Here is a 20,790-nt window from a genome sequence, read left to right on the forward strand (position 1 = left end):
CCAACTGGTGGTCAGTGAAATATTACTGTCTAGGACACGACTGAGGTTATTCTTGGGGTTTGTGTACTGTGCTCAAACAATTTGGGAGAAAGATGGCTTGCAGTTAAACAAGTTTATTTACTGCAAGATTTGTTTAATATGCTGAGTTGCACTCTCAGTTTCCTGGAGGGAGTGCAGTGCAGTGTTTTCAAAATCATTTCGTGTAGAACCTCTCTTAGAGGAGCCTTGAAGAATATCTCCTCCATGGAATAGTTCACAGAATTCTGGACTGGGAACATGCCAAGTTTCTATTAATGAAATAAACTCTTCTAAATAAATTCACTGAAAGAAAAGTCAAGAGAAATGAAGTGTTTCTCTTAAATAGATATGTGGAACAGAGGTTTTGCTTAGATTTTTCATCTGTTTCTGTTTCCTCTGTTTTCATATGGGTGAAATGGGTGTCAGAAATCTCAGCAATAACATTTTTTAAAAAGAGTATGCAAAACTGCAGGTGTTGCAAACTAATGGTTCTTTACCTTTAGAAGAAATTAATATCATTCTTTGTTGTCTCCTTCTCCAAGCTGCACAGAGATGCAAAATTCTTGATCTATTCTTTATTTGGGGAGAATAGCAACACTTACCGATATTTGAGGACTGTTTGAGCTGATCCATGAAGTAAATATTTCACAGATGAAATTGACACATGGATTATAGGGAAACTAGAAGTTGGCCCCTGATCCTGTAACTGCTGGCCCCCTCTTATTTCCACCACTTAGCCCTGTGCTAACAGTGCATGGTAACTATTCTCACTCAGCACTTACTAATACACTTTCAACTCAAGAAAGCTGAGAAGGTCAAATGCAAAATAAGCAATAATAAAATTAGTTGGTTGTCCCAAAGACAGAATGGAAAAGTATGTCTCATTTGAAGTCAGTACAAAAAGTTCAAACTTGAAGGGATGAGAACTGGTTCATTGTTCAGTGTACCCCAAAGCAAAACAAACAGACAAACAAAAATCCTCCGACACTTCACGCTGTTATGTTCTCTGAATTACCTGAACCAATTAAAATTGACAGGCTTTGTCTAAGTATTAAAATCTTCTATAGAATGGATGCTAACACAATCATAAAAAGTGGAATGATGATTCAATCATGTTCTTAAGCTTACAACTAAATTTAAGTGGGAAGTGTAATCAGAATGTTTCTGAAAACGTCTGGAACCCAAGAGTTTCTCTAGGTCTCAACAGAATATCATCATCCTCCATAAGAAGCCCATCATATTGGACTAGAAGGATGAATAGTCAGTATCTCCATTTTCAGGTGAAGGACACAAATAGACACAATGATTTCCTAATGGAGAAGTCTGTACCATTGCTATGATGGTGCAAACAGAACAGAGAACAGTTTCTACACCAATGGGGCCTTTGACCACTGCTGAGCTATGCAACCGTGCATGTACCACTGGTGTTGAGAGAAGGTTCTGTAATTAAAAAAAAAAAAAAAAGTGTTCCATTTCCATTACTGTGGTTTTATTATCTGGAGATACAAAAATATTTTTTACAATTTTTTTCTAAAGAGCCCCAAAATAGCCCTTGTTACATTAGATCTCTCTCATACTAATGAAGCCCGTTCTTGCATATTGCCTGGATGAGTGAGGACAGATCATCCAGAAAAACTTATAAGTTGAGGAGCTAGCTTGCTTGGGAAGGTAAATGGATTTTCACCTTAATGACTATCTTCTGTTAGAAGACTAAGGACAAATATTCCCTTTCTGAGCTGAGCACATTTGTAATTTTAGCTGATATCTATTTAGCATTGTGCTTTTCACAACAGATGTGAGAGACACATAAGACTGGTACTGTTACTTCATTCTCCAGATAAGAAACTGGCCGTTTATATGTGCCAGGCACAGGGCTAAACACCATGAATCTATTAATTCATTTACTTTGTGGTCATACTTCCAGTGATTGGTTGATCTGGAATTTGGATCCAGGCCTTCTGACTCCATATGTCATGATGCTTCCACACTCTCAGGTGAAGGGTGTAGAATTCAGTGCTTCCCAATCTTTTTGACACCAGGAACCAGTTTTGTGGAAGACAGTTTTTCCTCATACCAAGGAAGGGGAGGGGGATGGTTTCAGGATGATTCAAGCACATTATATTTATTGTGCACTTTATTTCGATTATTAATACCTCAGATCATCAGACATTAGCCAGAAGTTGGGGACCCCCGATGTAGCTGGAGATGATGGAGGTAATGATGATGATAGTGACTGTCTCAAGCTATAGAAGAATCTTCACGCTTACTTCATACGAAGGAAATGAGTTTACTCTTTGCCATTTACTTAAACACATGAGATTAATCTCAAGATTCAACCTTGTCTGTAGTTTTTACAGTTTAACACATAGGTATTATTTGCATCTATATAGTTATGCATATTCTACTAAATATAAAAGGTATTCACTTTCCCTATAACACAGTGACACTTTGTTATATAGGGGAATCTTGTCCACAGTAACCAGTGATATATATACTAAGGGAAAACTTGAGTTTCAGAAATGTAAACTCCTTCCCATCTTGAAAATCAAGTGTGTTCAATCTCTTCAGTTTTTACTACATTAATGCAGTTTCACTGAAACTAAAATTTGTGTGTTTCTTGAATTATTCAGGTCGTTTCCGACAGCTAGAAATACTGGATCACGTGGCCAGCGCTTTCTCGTCTTTGCTGAACAATGTTAACATCCTGCAGAGCAAAGCTGAAGAGGAAGGTGGAGGGAAAGGTGTGCGAAGAACCTCAGTGAGCGAAGCCAAAGAACATCGAAGAAGAATAGGTGAACTTTTTAGGAAAGGTTCAAAGCAGAACATGAGAAAGGATTATAACCCGGGAGCATCAGAGTCACTGGAGACAATAGACAAATCTTCTATCACCTCTGCAGACCCAAGGGAGCGTGGAGCACAGGTATCAGCTGTGACAAAGGAATATGCCCGAAGTCATTTGTCTCCTTCGGCAGAGCATTGGTCTCCTCGAGCCTGCGACAGCTTAACACCTTATCATCCTCCCCAAGCTCTTCCGAGCAAACAGGGGCCTCAGTCATCCATGCTGACCAAGCAGGTTCCTCCTTCCTGTGTGGCTGAGGGGTCAGTCAAGGACAGAACTCAAAAGGAGAATTCAATTCAGACTAATAAACTCAAGAGCTTGTCCCGTCTTTCAGGCAAAGCACCAGACTCCTTCGAAATGGAAGAGGTCAGTGTGTTCACGTCTAAGTGAAGTAACTCTCTCCATGGCTTCTTTCACCTTCCAGCCCTCATGTAACCCTTTCATCTTTCAGCCCCTCAGCAGTACATGCTATCATTCCAAACTTCTATCTGGTCTAAGACGTTTAAGGTCATTCTTGTTGCTTCGGTCAGAACTCAACCAGCGTGAAACCAGCCTTTGCTTTCTCCTATTTCTTTTCCTTTTCTTGCTCACAATTGAATTCACAGGTTATTTTTGGCTTTACTTTTCCTCAGTGTCTTATTACATGTCTCAGTATGCTTTTATCTGCTCTCTAACTTTCCATGTTTCACCTTCTTTGAAGGTCAGTTCAACTACGTCCCACTCAGTGAAGCTTGCCCACCAATCCTTGTCTGCATTCTTACAGCCTTGGCAGGGAGAGCTTGTTACAGTAAATATTCTGTGTGTGTGTGTGTGTGTGTGTGTGTGTGTGTGTGTGCATGTGTGTGGGTGTTGATGACATCTCCCCTGTTGGACTAAAATCTCCTTCAGGACCAGGTTTTATTCTCAAGAGAGTATGTCTTAAAAAACTTCCTCTGCAATGCCTGTTGCAGAGCCTTGGACAAAAGAAGTAGGGACTTGGGTTTAATAGTATTTTGTTTGCTTGCTTTGGGATTTAATACTGACATAGCTTGACTCCCATTTCATACATATTCTTTGCCCCTTCATCCCATATTCATTCACACGTGCTAATTTTCATCATTTAGATGGCCTACCCAAATGTACTTCTAAGTCTTTTTACAGATATATACACATTTTTCACTCACTTCTCTGCTCTTTAATAATTACAAAGAAAGTAGAGAAGAGCAAGTCTTTCCCCTCTTTCCATGTAAATTGTTTGGAAGTAGGGTAGAATGTTTATATGGCAGTCCTAATGTCAGCCAGCTTTCTACAAGCCCTCTGAGTGTGAGACACTCTACATGTGAGCCCATTGCACATGATGCTCTGGGGCACAGACTCTGACCTCAAGGCAGCCGCAGTGCCAGGCAGGGATGGACACAGAAACCAACAACACGGTGGGGGTGGAGACAGCTCTGTTGCCAAAGCGACAAGTTTGAACCAGCCATGGGGCAGAGACAACCAAGGAAACTGTAGGATGTTGAAACTTGACAATAACTTTAAAAGAAGACTGGGTTACATGAATGAATATGCCTATTGGTAAGTCTCCCCATCCCACAAAGAGATAGAAATTGCCTCAGTTTATAACTGTTAATGATTCTAGTATCTATCTATATTTTTGTATGCATACATCTTATGTCAAAAATTATTTTAAGAACCTTAAAATATTAATCTCATTTTAAAACAGTAGCAGAGAGACTTCCCTGGTGGCCCAGTGGTTAAGACATCACCTTCCAATGTGGGAAATATGGGTTTGATCCCTGGTTGGGAAGCTAAGATCCCATATGGCTCATGGCCACAAAACCAAACCATAAAACAGAAGTAATATGGTAACAAATTAAGATTTTTAAAATGGCCTGTATCAAAACATCTTTAAAAAAAACCCATAGCATAAAAATGAATACAAATTATAAATGGAGAAAAAAACAGCTTTGGTAAAATACCCTAATTTGAGTATAAACTAAGATCACTCTAAAAAAGAGTATATTGTTTTATTTCATCTTGCAAAACTTATTTAATTACCAAGCTAATAGTTAAATTACTATAAAGAAAATCAAGACAGTCTGCAAGTCGTTGGTCAGTCTGCTGCCTACTTTGTAGGATCTAAATGGGAAATTTCACCAAACTCCAGCCTCTTTTTTTTTTTTTTTAATTTTTATTTATACTTTATTTTACTTTACAATACTGTATTGGTTTTGCCATACATTGACATGAATCCACCACGGGTGTACATGCGTTCCCAAACTTGAACCCCCCTCCCACCTCCCTCCCCATAACATCTCTCTGGGTCATCACCGTGCACCAGCCCCAAGCATGCTGTATCCTGCATCGGACATAGACTGGCGATTCGATTCTTACATGATAGTATACCTGTTACAATGCCATTCTCCCAAATCATCCCACCCTCTCCCTCTCCCTCTGAGTCCAAAAGTGCGCTCTACACATCTGTGTCTCCTTTGCTGTCCTGCATACAGGGTCGTCATTGCCATCTTTCTAAATTCCATATATATGTGTTAGTATACTGTATTGGCGTTTTTCTTTCTGGCTTACTTCACTCTGTATAATCGGCTCCAGTTTCATCCATCTCATCAGAACTGATTCAAATGAATTCTTTTTAATGGCTGCATAATACTCCATTGTGTATATGTACCACAGCTTTCTTATCCATTCATCTGCTGATGGACATCTAGGTTGTTTCCATGTCCTGGCTATTATAAACAGTGCTGCGATGAGCATTGGGGTACTTGTGTCTCTTCAAACTCCATCCTCTTGACAAGCCCCATTACACTCTGCTGTCCCCTTCCTAAGTTTCTTCTGCTTCAGACTAGGTTGACTTAGAAAGAAACAAAATTCATTGTATATTATCTAGTGTGAGAGCACAGGCAGAAATGAATACCATCATAGTCAATGTAAAGAATTAAGAAAAGAATGTTAGTCCCTGCATGCCATACTTTCAAATATTCATTTATGACAATTACTCAAGGAAAAGATATATATATATAGATAGAGAAGTAGATATAACTATATATAGGTATGGGAAGGGAGAACACACTAGGACACTAACAAAAGCCTAAATTAAAAAAAAACAACTCACATATTTTTTTGGTAGATAGTGGGAACTTGGTAAACATTTGTAGATGAGTAAAATTAATATTATAAGTATTTGATAATATTAATTTAGTCTATGAGTGGCTTCTGTATAAAGACAGAATATCCTGTTGAACTTTGAAGCCAACTTTGTTTTTGATATTTCTTTAATATTTACCCAGATTTGTGTAAAAGGGTATATGTATATGTAAAGTAGAGAGATCCTTCAAAATGATATTAAAAAACTCACTATTTGAATTTTGTTTTCTTAAAAATATATATTTAAAATACTACATCTTCATCACACAGGCTGGTAAAAAAATATTTGTTTCACTCAACACCAATATATCATTAAATAAAGCTTGAGTAGATTGTAGCTTAAACAGGAGCTAATGCCAGATTTAATAGTCATTTTTAGTGGCAAATTAAAAAATCTAATTACAAAAAATGTGTGCAAAATTGGCAGATTTTCATGGCATTTAAAACATGAGCCAATGTACTTGAATATCTACCTATCAGAATTTCAACTCTGATTAGCCAAATTGCCTCCAGATCAATCTTTGATGTTTTCATTAAAGTACTACTAGAGACTGAATATGGCAATATTTGGCTCACTTCTCAAAATTATGATTCCAACAAAGTTGTACGTAGATAATTTTAATGCAAAAATCAACATATTTTTGTGTTTAATTTTACCTAAACTAAGTCTGTTCCTTTCTTTCTTAATTCCCAAATATATGAAGAGAATTTAATACTTATGAAACTTCTATAATTGTAGACTCTCTTAGGGTGCTTCTTTGTATCTGCAATATAACATCTTTAACCTTCCCCGTTGCTTATTTACAAGGATACTTCTCTCTGGAACTCATGTGAGAAAGTTACCCATATTATTAAATAATGCCAGTCAGCATCTTGTTTAGATGGGAAATGTTTCCAAAGCAATCATCATTTCTTTGTTTTATTTTTTAAATTTATTAGTAAGTTTGGCCCAGGTAGAATGACCCAGGAATATACCTGGTTTCCACTTGAAGTTATTGGGACTTTTTTTTGTTGTTGTTCTTTTATTTAATAGATGAATAGATAATTTACATTGCATTAAGTGGATTTTCTCCAGGGTAATGCTCACAGCAAAACATTTTCTTATTATACTAAAAAGCATACATGGTATACACTGGTTTGAGTTACAAAACCAATAAAAATAGTGTTAAGACATATGTCTACTCGATTACAAGTGTAAAGTAACTTCTCTGAAAAAAGGATATGAAAGATTAAGTTCAGTTGCTCAGTTGTGTCCAACTCTTTGCGACCCCATGAATCGCAGCACGCCAGGCCTCCCTGTCCGTCACCAACTCCCAGAGTTCACTCAGACTCGCGGCCATCGAATCAGTGATGCCATCCAGCCATCTCATCCTCTGTCATCCCCTTCTCCTCCTGCCCCCAATCCCTCCCAGCATCAGAGTCTTTTCCAATGAGTCAACTCTTCGCATGAGGTGGCCAAAGTACTGGAGTTTCAGCTTTAGCATCAGTCCTTCCAAAGAAATCCCAGGGTTGATCTCCTTCAGAATGGACTGATTGGATCTCCTTGCAGTCCAAGGGACTCTCAAGAGTCTTCTCCAACACCACAGTTCAAACGCATCAATTCTTTGGCGCTCAGCCTTCTTCACAGTCCTACTCTCACATCCATACATGACCACAGGAAAAACCATAGCCTTGACTAGAAGGACCTTAGTCGGCAAAGTAATGTCTCTGCTTTTGAATATACTATCTAGGTTGCTCATAACTTTTCTTCCAAGGAGTAAGCGTCTTTTAATTTCATGGCTGCAATCACCATCTGCAGTGATTTTGGAGCCCAAAAAAATAGTCTGGCACTGTTTCCACTGTTTCTCCATCTATTTCCCATGGAGTGATGGGACTGGATGCCATGATCTTCGTTTTCTGAATGTTGAGCTTTAAGCCAACTTTTTCACTCTCCTCTTTTACTTTCATCAAGAGGCTTTTTAGTTCCTCTTCACTTTCTGCCATAAGGGTGGTGTCATCTGCATATCTGAGATAGAAAAGAAATGCAAAAAAGCAAAATGGCTGTCTGGGGAAGCCTTACAAATAGCTGTGAAAAGAAGAGAAGCAAAAAGCCAAGGAGAAAAGGAAAGATATAAGCATCTGAATGCAGAGTTCCAAAGAATAGCAAGAAGAGATAAGAAAGCCTTCTTCAGCGATCAGTGCAAAGAAATAGAGGAAAACAACAGAATGGGAAAGACTAGAGATCTCTTCAAGAAAATTCGAGATACCAAGGGAGCATTTCATGCAAAGATGGGCTCGATAAAGGACAGAAATGGTATGGACCTAACAGAAGCAGAAGATATTAAGAATAAGCGGCAAGAATACACAGAAGAACTGTACAAAAAGGATCTTCGTGACCCGGATAATCACGATGGTGTGATCACTCATCTAGAGCCAGACATCCTGGAATGTGAAGTCAAGTGGGCCTTAGAAAGCATCACTACGAACACAGCTAGTGGAGGTGATGGAATTCCAGTAGAGCTATTTCAAATCCTGAAAGATGATGCTGTCAAAGTGCTGCACTCAATATGCCAGCAAATTTGGAAAACTCAGCAGTGGCCACAGGACTGGAAAAGGTCAGTTTTCATTCCAATCCCAAAGAAAGGCAATGCCAAAGAATGCTCAAACTACCACACAATTGCACTCATCTCACATGCTAGTAAAGTAATGCTCAAAATTCTCCAAGCCAGGCTTCAGCAATATGTGAACCATGAACTTCCTGATGTTCAAGCTGGTTTTAGAAAAGGCAAAGGAACCAGAGATCAAATAGCCAGCATCCGCTGGATCATGGAAAAAGCAAGAGAGTTCCAGAAAAACATCTATTTCTGCTTATTGACTATGCCAAAGCCTTTGACTGTGTGGATCACAATAAACTGTGGAAAATTCTGAAGGAGATGGGCATACCAGACCACCTGACCTGCCTCTTGAGAAATATGTATGCAGGTCAGGAAGCAACAGCTAGAACTGGACATGGAACAACAGACTGGTTCCAAATAGGAAAAGGAGTACGTCAAGGCTGTATGTTATAACCCTGCTTATTTAACTTATAAGCAGAGTACATCACGAGAAATGCTGGACTGGAAGAAACACAAGCTGGAATCAAGATTGCCGGGAGAAATATCAATAACCTCAGATATGAAAGATTAAAACAGAAGGAATAAATATTTCTTCTTGCATTGCTGAGCCATTTTCTCATGTCCTATTTATTCATGGGTTAAAGGTAATTTTTGGCCATGTGTACCACAATGTTTAAAATGTTCATATCATTTGATTCAGCCCTCGATATTCATAAATCAATCCCATATAAATAATATGAAAGGTAGAAATAGATTTTACCTGCTAAGTCGTGTTGAACTGTTTTGCGACCGCATGTACTGTCGCCCGCCAGTCTCCTCTGTCCATGGATTTTTCCAGACAAGAATATTGGAGTGTGTTGCTATTTCCTTCTCCAAGGGATCTTCCAGACCCAGGGATTGAACCCGTGGCTTTTGTGTCTCTGCATCAGCAGGTGGATTAGATTTAGGTACAAGGATACTCATCTCAGCAGCATTTCTGTTTGCAAAATTCAGAAAACATTCCATCATTAAGAGAAACATTAAGTAAATCAATGTATCTCAAAATATAGCCTATTGTGTACTCATTAAAGGTGGTATTTTCAAAGAAATTTTATAATATGTGGGGAAAAGGTCCTTCCAAATTTTGAATGAAAAAATTTGAGTACATTACTCTATCCAGAATAAATGTAGAAAGCTTGCAAAGACACACTCCAAAATATTAACACTAACCATTTTTTTACCTTCTTTGACTTTTTATATTTATCAAGTTTCAGTAGTGAACTGTTATTATTTTTAAAGAAATAATTATTATTTAGTTTTAGCAATGATTTATTCTCATTAAAGAGTAGTATTCATTAATTTTTTTTATAAATTTATTTATTTTAATTGGAGGTTAATTACTTTACAATATTGTATTGGTTTTGCCGTATATCAACATGAATCCACCACAGGTATACAAGAATTTTTAAAATAAATTCAACCTTGTTAATTTGGAAATCAGCTTTTCTTTTAGCTTTCTAAGATTTACATAGCAACTGAGTTATGAATTTCCTAAATTGCTCTCTACAAATTTACCAAATTGTAAATAAATCTCTTAGAGAGCTAAAATTAAATATGGGAAGTAACTTGCTTTCTCCAAATATAGTTAATGCTCTTTAGGAGCAAAAAAAATAAAACCTTCCTAGCCTGGTGGGCTGCCGTCTATGGGGTCGCACAGAGTCAGACACGACTGAAGCGACTTAGCAGCAGCAGCGGCAGCAGCAGGTTAATAGTAATAATATTATGTAAGTTTAGCTCAAATGTCACATTTTTACATCTTTAGGCAGGGTCTCTATTCCTCCCACCCAGACATAATCTTTCTCTTTCCCCCCTCTTTTTTTCTTTTGAATAAAGCTTTAAAATTTTATTGACATCAGAGGCTTGATTGAATGGAGTAATGGATTCTGTAGCTATCCATGTGAAAACATTGTAAACATGAAAGTGCTTCCCAAATTGATTTGAACGTTTATCCCAATTCCAATTATTCATTTCTTTGATAACCTTTGGCCAAGCATGAGGCCAGGGATGGAACCCACCCCTCCTATAGTGGAAGTGCTGCATCTTAACCACTGGACCACCTGGGAGGCCCCTCTTTCCCTCATCTGATCTCCCTTAGTTCTTTGAATCTTTGATATGAGTGCCTTGTACATGTCACTTGCCTGCAGCAGCCTGCTAGCTTTTTGAAGTCAGATATTATGTTTAATCCTCTTAGTAGGAGCCAGTCGATATTCATTATATGTTGATTAAACAAATTAAGTGAATTTATTATGAAGGCATTTCTAATAAGGTTAATACATTTTGGTGTCACAGGTCCAGAGCTTTGAAGAAGAGACCAGCAATCCTGTTGACATGACTTCAGGAACCATAGGTAAGACTTCATCAAGGTGTACAACTTCAGCTTTCAGAAAGAAAATGTAATGCACTAGTACTCAACTTTCTTAATATGTAGAGCTTAAATTATGTTTAGGAAATGCGATATGTACCATTACTACTACTTGCACCTACTACTATTAAACACTTACTAGCAATGCATATGTACGTGTACATTTCAAAATAATTACTACAGAAATGTTCAATATTCCTGGGGCTGATATAGTTTGTGTTCTGTCTAACAAAAACACTATATGACCTGAATAGGCTAGTGGAACGGATTTCACACAGAACTGGGACTGAGTGAATACGTTCTTACTCCTACTGACAGTTGCCTGCTGTTGCACAAGTCATACCAATTTAGTGGACCTTAGTTTTTCCATCTGTGATAAAGAGAGAAGTGTAGATAATTTTAAGTTCTCTGCTGGCACTTATAATCTAAATTAAGTGATTCTACAACCATCATATTACACTCTCAATGAAAACAAGTTGCCTAGATGTAACTTTCCAAGTCATCTCTTGGGTTGATGTTATATCATCCCAGACAACAGAGAAGGAAGTCTTTCTCTACTGCTGAGTCTTATGCTGCCATTCAGCCATCACTATGATTCAGCATTTCCATGATCCTATAACAGAACTAAAAGTAGACAGGGTTTAGTGAAGCAAAATAAAACAGATGAAGCTTGTGCATTTCCTGGAAGAAAATATGCAAATTTTAAATTTAATTTAGTATGGTGTCAAACACATCTTTTTCCTTACAAAGTGTATGTATCGGCCTCATTTTGCTAAATGCTGTTTAGAAATTACGCATTAGTAATTATAGGGTCCTGCTGATTACATAAATTGTTATCCTGCTCTTCGAAGTAATTACCACCTAACCTACATTGAGGTTTATAAGACAGAAATAAGCATCTGTTTTCCATCTAATTGAATGATTCTCAGTGAAGCTGGAGGTCCCCTTGCTGGTAAGAACTGCCTTCCTTGACATTCAATTCAGAGGTCTGCTGATACCATGTAAGTCACCTCAGTCACTCTGAAAAATGATTCGGAAAGTTAGGCAAAAGCGCTAATCTACATTTAATCTCAGATTCAGAGAGCAAATTAAGATGGGTGAAAGTTAACCTAATGGAGAAAATATTAATTCTAGTAAAGCAAATGTGATTTTATTACTTTCAGAACCAATGTTGTTAACCCAAGAAAAATAGGGCTGAGAAGAAATAAGTAAAACTAGCTTGATTAATGGGGAAAGAGGAAACTATTACTTTGATACATACATACATATATATATATATATATATGGATTCAGTTCAGTTCAGTCGCTCAGTCTTGTCCGACTCTTTGAGACCCCATGAATTGCAGCACGCCAGACCTCCCTGTCCATCACCAACTCCCGGAATTTACCCAAACTCATGTCTATCGAGTCGGTGATGCCATCCAGCCATCTCCTCTGTCGTCCCCTTCTCCTCCTGCTCCCAATCCCTTCCAGCATCAGGGTCTTTTCCAATGAGTCAACTCTTCACATGAGGTGGCCAAAGTATTGAATGGATTATATGTACATAAATTGTATATGCACATATAATATATATATATATGCACATATGAAATAATGAATATTGACACAAAGTTCAAAAGATTACTTTACACAAAAGATGAAGGCACATGGGCTGTTTGACCAATAGGATGTAGAAGAAGTGATGCTGTGCCTCTTCCAAGCATAGCCTTTAGTCCATCTGATTGCCTCCTGGCTCTTGAGATACCTGCTCTTGGAACATTTCTTCTGAGAACCTGTATGAGTGTCCCCACACTGTGTGAAAAGTGCAACACATAGGTATGCCACATGTGTGACCACTTTGAATGAGGATCCCATACACCGTCCTTGTTACCCAGTCCAGTCAGACTTTCAAATGGCTCCAGCCCAGATGCTATCTGACTGCAGCTGCCTGAGACAATGCAAGCAACAAATGCATAGCTGAGCTGAATCAGTCCATGGAACTGTGAAAGTAATAATAAATTGTAGTTTTAAGCCACATGTGTGAAAGTGAAAGTGTTTGTCCCTCAGTCGTGGCCAAGTCTTTGTGACCCCTTGGATTGTAGCTCACCAGGCTCCTCTGTCCATGGAATTCCCCAGGCAAGAATACTGGAGCGGGTTGCCATTTCCTTCTCCAGGGAGTCTTCCTGGCCCAGAGACTGAACCTGGGGTTCCCACATTGCAGGCAGATTCTTTACTGTCTGAGCCAACAGGGAAGCAACAATAAATTGTAGTTTTAAGCCACACAGATACACACAAATAGATGAAGGCATGTAATGAACTCTTCAAATACCTTTAACACTTAAAGACATTTTATACTTCATCTACCCATGTACAATGCTCTGAACATTAGCAGAAAAAGTGTATTTAAGCATTTCCCTAAATAAATGAGCAAAATTTCTTATGAAAGTTTAGGACCCAAGGCCACAAATGCACCATCCTCCCTTTATCACTGAAAAATTATAACTGGAATGACAAAGAATATAAATATAAGAAGGAAACAAATAACAGTGTAATTAGAACAAAATCATTCATATTCTAGAATCCTTGAAGAGTTTGAGATATATTGTGACTGAAGTTGCAGACAAATCTATATTAAGAGCTCACCTAGGTTTTAAAGAGTTAAGTGTACATGTTATGGTCATAATTTTCAAAAGAATCTAAGTTAACTCTCAAATTAGGCAAGGTATACCTTTCCTGTCGCTTTTTAATATCAGCAAACACAGAAAAATTACCACAATATCTAGTAGTTCACAATTACAGGCTATTTCAAGAAATGCCCACAAATGAAAGAATGACTACAAAGAATCATTAAGAATCCTCAGAAATTAATATCCTCAGTGAGATGTATGAAGACACTGCTTCTGTGTAAGAGAACAACCTCTAGTAAGTGACCATTCGTTTCACGTAAAATACACAGTGTTTGATTCTGTTTTTGGTAATGACTAAGTAACCCCCGATGGCCAACCCTCCCACAGATAACTGAATTCTCAACAAAGCAACCTGAAGTCACTAGAGAGTGACCAGAAGCAGGCAGACTGCGCAGAAGTCTTCAACACTTGGGATAAAACAATGCCAGAGTGAATTTCCTGTTTTGTTGTTTTGGTTTTTTTCTTTTTTTAAGTCATTTAGCCTAAAGCAAGAGTTTATTTACACCGCTCTAAAAATTTTTATAGAAATTATCAGTCTTACTAGCTAGAAAACCCCACTCCAGTACTCTTGCCCGGAAAATCCCATGGATGGAGGAGCCTGGTGGGCTGCAGTCCATGGGGTCTCGAAGAGTCGGACACGACTGAGTGACTTCCCTTTCACTTTTCACTTTCATGCATTGGAGAAGGAAATGGCAACCCACTCCAGTGTTCTTGCCTGGAGAATCCCAGGGACGGGGGAGCCTGGTGGGCTGCAGTCCATGGGGTCTCGAAGAGTCGGACACGACTGAGTGACTTCCCTTTCACTTTTCACTTTCATGCATTGGAGAAGGAAATGGCAACCCACTCCAGTGTTCTTGCCTGGAGAATCCCAGGGACGGGGGAGCCTGGTGGGCTACCGTCTATGGGGTCGTACAGAGTCGGACACGACTGAAGCGACTTAGCAGCAACAGCAGCAGCAGCTAGAAAAATCAGAAGACAGAGTTTAGGGCAGTAACAAAAATTGGAAAGTGAGCGGAGAAATCTCAGAAAAGAAGAGTCTAGAGGACAATCTTCAGAGTCCAACTAGGAAATCTACTCACATCGTTAGTCAAACTAAACAGGCATGAGGAAGACTCTAAGAATCTCAGCTAAAGCTAAAAGACTGAAATTATTTTCCAGTTGGACTTTGATTCTAGCCAGTTTTCCTGACTGCTAAAACATCATATCATTTACAATTTCTGGGTACAATTTAAAAAGTTACTGGAAAATAGAAGAAAAAAATAAGAAAATATAACTTATGCTCAAGAAATAGGCAATTAATGGAGACAAACTATGAGAAAACCAAGATGTTGGAATCAGCAGAAAAGCTCTTAAAGAGCTTATTCTAATCATGCTGAAGGATGCAAAGAAAAAATGTGCTCACAATTAATGAAACAAGAGAAAATCTAAAAAGCAAAATAGAAATTATAATAAAAATGAAATGGAAATCCTATAAGTGAAAATCTATAATTTCTGAAATACAAAACTTACTGGATGGGCTAAACAGCTGATAAGCTTTATTTTAAATGAGAAAATAAAGACTTGGGAACTTGATACCAATAGAAAGTATCCAATAAACTGAAGAACAGGAGAAAAAAGACATTAAAAATTACAGGAAAAAAATTACCCGAGTCTTAGGAGCCTGTGGGACAACATCAAAAGTTCAAATATACATGAAATTGCAGTCAGAGAAGGAGAGGATGGAGAGAACTGGGCAGGAATAAAATCTGAAGAAGTAATTATGGAAAATTTCCCAAATTCACTCAAAGATTCACATTTACAGACTCAAGAAGCTCACCAATTCCCACGTATGAAAAGTACACAGAAAACTATACTTAGTGTCAAAATTATAAGGAGAAAATATTCAAACAGGGACATAAAAATTACATGGTGTATATAAAGGGAATAAAATTTGAGTGACTGAAAACTTTTCATTAGAAATGATGGAGACCAGCAGGCAGTAACTGTCAACCAGATTCTGTACACAGCAAAAATGTCCTTCAGGAAGGAAAATAAAGATAAAAGAAATTTTAGAAAAAAAGAAAGCTAACCTTATCACCATACCTGTACTGTAAACAATGCTAAAGGAAGCTCTTCAGACTAATGATAGACAGTGAACTGTGATGTTTATACCAAACACCAACATAATACCTATGACAATTTTAGCTTGGAGGATGGGGAGGCTGATAAATGGAACAATACAGATCAGAGTTTTTACATCTTATGTGAAATGGTACAATATTAAATTTAAGTACACTGCGTAAATTTGAGGTTATAAAGCGACCATTTAAAAATATAGTCAAAGCAAAATGCTAATATAAAAATTAAAATATAATTCAAAAAATACAATGAAGACAGTAGGTGACAGATTGAATACTATAGAAAAATAGCTGAATAAAAAGTAGGAGACATGTGTGAAAAATTGTTTAAGAATAAAGTGGAAAAATGGAATGGATATAATAAAAAAAAATGTCAAGGAAGACAGATCCAAGGAGTGTATTATATAGACGTAACAGGTGGTTAGAACTGGACTTGTCCTGTCTTAGTTTTGACTGAGGTTCTAAAAACGAGAGATATCAGATACAAAGTCAGTATGTGACAAATTTGTATATGCAACTTTTCTAAGGAAATTGTAGGACCCAATTACACAACTCGTGAACCCACATGTATTTTAAGAGGGGCCAAGTCACAGAGAGAGAAAAGACTGATGAAGATATTTCACTGGGGAACAGTAAGGTCCTGCCCTCTGCCCCTCCATCATTTGGAGGAGGACTGGAGATGCTACTCCGAGTACCAAGCAGCAAGAGACCCCTGAAGGAGACCACTCACAGAGCACTTCCATTAAATTTAAGGAAGACAGTTACAGTGTGACAGGTACTGTCCTGGGTATTTCATGTGCATTACATCTTTTAATTCTCAAAATAACCACTGAGTTGGGCATTATTACTACTTCTAATTATTAGATGAAGAAACTGTAAGACAGAGATATTAAGTATCTTTCCATAGCCCCATAGTAAAAAGGGGTTCCAGGTTTCAAATTCAGGTCAGCTAGTACCAGAGTCTGTACTCTTAAATACTGTACCATACAACTTTGAAATGACTCCTCTGCGGTTGGAAGACACATGGTTGGTGCATGAGAATAATAACAACAGACTGTAAAATGGATTGTGACTTGGGGCTGAAAGCTGCTCAACAACCAGTCAAGAAGACAAGAGAAGAGTTGACCAGAATATTTTCTCAATTTCAAGATGAACAATTTTTCATTAAAATCAAGATATATTTTACAATTGATGGCAGGTCATAATTTAATTGGCAGATGGCTCTTTTTCTTTTTGAGTAGTATATAAAAAATAGAAGTCTTAAAATTAATAGTATATAATGCCGTTTGGTGGCAATGGGCATAGAGAAAAGTAAATGCCACCTGACCAAACTACAGACTGCAGTGAATCATGTTTACACAGCCATAGCAGTATAAACGCTGTGGATGGGTTTTCAGCTTTGAGAATCAACAAATAGGCAAACACGGAGGCTTAATTCTGGCACATAACAAGTTGGAAATATCAAACTGAACATTTTGAAGGTAGAATTACATCTGTTGGGAAGTGGTCAATGAAAAGTCTGAAGACAAGGTGGAGGAAAGAATATGGACTTTCCTCCAAAAAGAATACAGATGGCACCTAACGTGACTGAGAAGTGGTTTCTATAAACATATGAGCAAGCTTAAAACCAGCAATGAATGGTGCCAAATTCTAGGTTTAGAAATTTTAGGGAGAAATGACCACTATCAGGACTACAAGGGCAGGGGAAAGAGTAGTGACTAACACCTAGGACGAAGAGTTACACAGAAAGCTGTGGCTTTTTTTAGAGGGAGGCAACCAAACGAAGGGTTGGTTGGCAGGGAGGCAGGAGGGAAAATAAACACTCCAAACTCCTTCCTTTGCCGTTCTCCCATCTCCAGGGCCAAACTCAAGATGATAGCAGATATCAAGGAAGCTCATTGATTCAGTCCATACAGGACACACAGCGTAGGGTGGAAAAGAAAAGATACTAGACCTGGGGAAGCAAATAGAAAACATTAAGCACAGTGCACTAATGTCTTTACCTTAAGTCGAAATCTGGCAAGATACGGAATAAAGCTGGTAGACTGGGCAAGGAAAGTTTAGATAGGTGATAGGCAGATAGATAGTTATACACATACACATGTAAGGACAGAGGGGGTGGGGCAGCAGTGTAAATTAGCTAAACCTTATCGTTTAGAGTGGAATCAGAAGGACTTGGATTCATATTCTACCTATTTCCCTGCTTAAAATGGCTATCCTAAAGCAAGTCAATCAAACTCCGTGCTTCAATTTCCTTAAGAGCAAACTAATAGCAATATAATTTATAGAGGTGTCGTGAAGATCAAATGAGTTAATCCATGTGAGGGAACTGGAATATGTTAAGCACTCAATAATGTTATTGAAAATGAGTCAAAAATAGAGATGAAGTATACTATTTAGAAAGAAACTGTATAACGAGAAGAATCACACATAGAAAGTGTTAAAAGCAATTAAACTTTGGGGAATTTCATTATATGGTTTTGGGTACTATCTGATTTTTTTAAATGTGAAAGTCATGTATACGTGCTTAGGTGCTCAGTTGTGTCTGACTCTTTGTGACCCCATGGATTGCAGCCCACTAGGTTCCTCCGGTCCATGGGGATTCTCCAGGCAAGAATACTGGAGTGAGTTGCCATGCCTTCCTCCAGGGGATCTTCCCAACACAGGGATCAAACGCAGGTCTCTCACATTACAGGCGGACTCTTTACCATCTGAGCCACCAGGGAAGCCCAAGAATCCTGGAATGGGTAGCCTATCCCTTCTCCAGGGGCTCTTCCTAACCGAGGAATCAAACTGGGGTCTCCTGCATTACAGGCGCATTCTTTATCAGCTGAGCTACCAGGGAAGCCAATGTGTGAGTCGTACTTTGATTTAAATAAGCCAAGTACACAAATGAGTGAGAACACCTAAATATCACAGTGAGATGTGTGAAGTACAAAGATAAGCTAGGGAAGGGTTTATCCACAAATTCTCAGACAGAAAAATACAGATTACTTACACAGTAAAAAATTTCTATGACATTAGCACCCTAAATAATAGATAGTAATAAACTAACATACATTTAATTTAGAAGCTGAAAAATGTGAACCTATTTTTTATACCCATTCATATGTTTTCTATATGCAAGAGCAACATAAAGTCATTTTCAAAGGAGGGCTTCCCTTCTAGGACAATGTTCTAACTGATTAAGATGTTACTCAAAATAATATACTCTAGAATAATTCACATACAGTATGGAAAAAATGAACTCAAGTTAAAACCAACTAAACATACCAAGTTAATTATTAATAAATTTTTGGAAAGACAAAAATTACAAAGTAACTTGGGATAAAAATAAAATCTACCATAATGTTTAGCTTAAATTCTATTTTGATCACAACAAACTATAGGGAAAGGTTGAAAATAGGATAAAAGAGAAATAAAGACAAATGCTATCAAGATTTATAATATTAAAATCTAATAAAGTATACTTCAAGGTAAGACAGAATTAAAAAGAGGATTTTAAAAATTAACCAAAATGATAAACCTCATTTAAGATTTAACAGTAATGAATCATGACATATCAGATAATTGACATACGTAAAGACTGATTTTATAAATTTGTGAAAAGCCCCTACAAATAAATTAGAACAACAATAAAATCATAGATTAATAAGGGAAGGAAATAAATAGGACGTTCAGGGCAGAAATATACAAGCTCCATAAAAATGGTAAGATCAATGTCTCCTATAACTAAAGAAATACAAATTTAGTCAATAATAATAACATGTGTTTTTTACCTATCATATTATCAAATATTAATATTTAAAGATTTGTTGGGTTTCCCAGATAGCTCATTTGTAAAGAATCTGCCTGCCAATGCAGGAGATATGAGTACGATCCCTGTGCCAGGAAGATCCCCTGGAGAAGGAAATGGCAATCCACTCCAGTATTCTTGCCTGGAGAATCCCATAGACACGGGCTACAGTGCATGGAGTTGCAAAAGAGTTGGATATGACTTAACAACTAAACAAAACAACAACAAATATTTATCAGTGCCTAATGATAGTAATGGCACCCCACTCCAGCACTCTTGCCTGGAAGGTCCCATGGACAGAGGAGCCTGGTGGGCCTCAGTCCAGGGGGTCGCTGGGAGTCAGACACGACTGAGTGACTTCACTTTCACTTTTCACTTTCATGCATTGGAGAAGGAAACGGCAACCCACTCCAGTGTTCTTGCCTGGAGAATCCCAGGGACGGGGGAGCCTCATGGGCTGCCGTCTATGGGGTCGCAGAGTCGGACACGACTGAGGCGACTTAGCAGCAGCAGCAATGATAGTAAAAATTTAAAACAAACACTCAATGTTGGTTGAAAGTTAAGTTGTCGTTACTTAGAGTATAATCTGTTCATGTTGCACAGTTTTAAATGTATGTAACTTTCATGTGACTATTATAGTTCTGAAGCTTGACCTTCCAATAGACTCAAATGTACACACAAGGATTTTTACTATAAAACTGTTTAAAAGAACAAACAACTAGAGGCAGCCTAAATGCTGAAAATACGTTTGCATTAAATAATTATTGTACATCCTTATGTTAAAATCTGTGCAGATAGTGTTTTATTTAATGAGGCATGTGTTTATGTGTTGATACAGAGAGGTCTCTGAGATATACAGTTGTTAAAAGAGGGGGGAAGATATGTGCAAAGGAGTCTATATAAACACTTCTTTGCATTAAGACCATGTCTATTTCTATTGAGGCAGCAGAGCATGTGCGGGATGCTTCTGGAAGGATGCGCGAGGGACTGCCAATGGCAGTACCTTACCAGAAGGAAAACTAACATGTTTTAAATTAATTGGCATCTTTTATTATGTTACCATGTGCATATGTTATTTTCATAACACTACTTAGCAAAAGAACTCTGCAACACTATAGGAAATTGACACAATAAAAATGGGAGATTTTGTTTTATCAAAAATTATATATATTAAGGTGTACAGCATGATAATTTGATGCACATGTACATGTGAAATAA

The 20,790-nt window shown here is 37.8% G+C and overlaps 1 protein-coding gene across 2 annotated transcripts in view; it reads left to right on the forward strand.

Moving 5' to 3' along the window:
• Positions 1-20,790, forward strand: part of CCDC129 (coiled-coil domain containing 129) — a 109,521-nt gene that overhangs the window by 39,507 nt on the left and 49,224 nt on the right. For both annotated transcript variants that reach the window (XM_018047120.1, XM_018047121.1), the window contains exons 8-9: positions 2,649-3,223; positions 10,921-10,978. In XM_018047120.1, coding sequence (XP_017902609.1) covers positions 2,649-3,223; positions 10,921-10,978 — 633 coding nt within the window. The remainder of the gene's footprint in view (positions 1-2,648; positions 3,224-10,920; positions 10,979-20,790) is intronic.

This window comes from Capra hircus, chromosome 4, assembly GCF_001704415.2.
Source record: "Capra hircus breed San Clemente chromosome 4, ASM170441v1, whole genome shotgun sequence".
In the NCBI taxonomy this organism is placed as follows: domain Eukaryota; kingdom Metazoa; phylum Chordata; class Mammalia; order Artiodactyla; family Bovidae; genus Capra; species Capra hircus.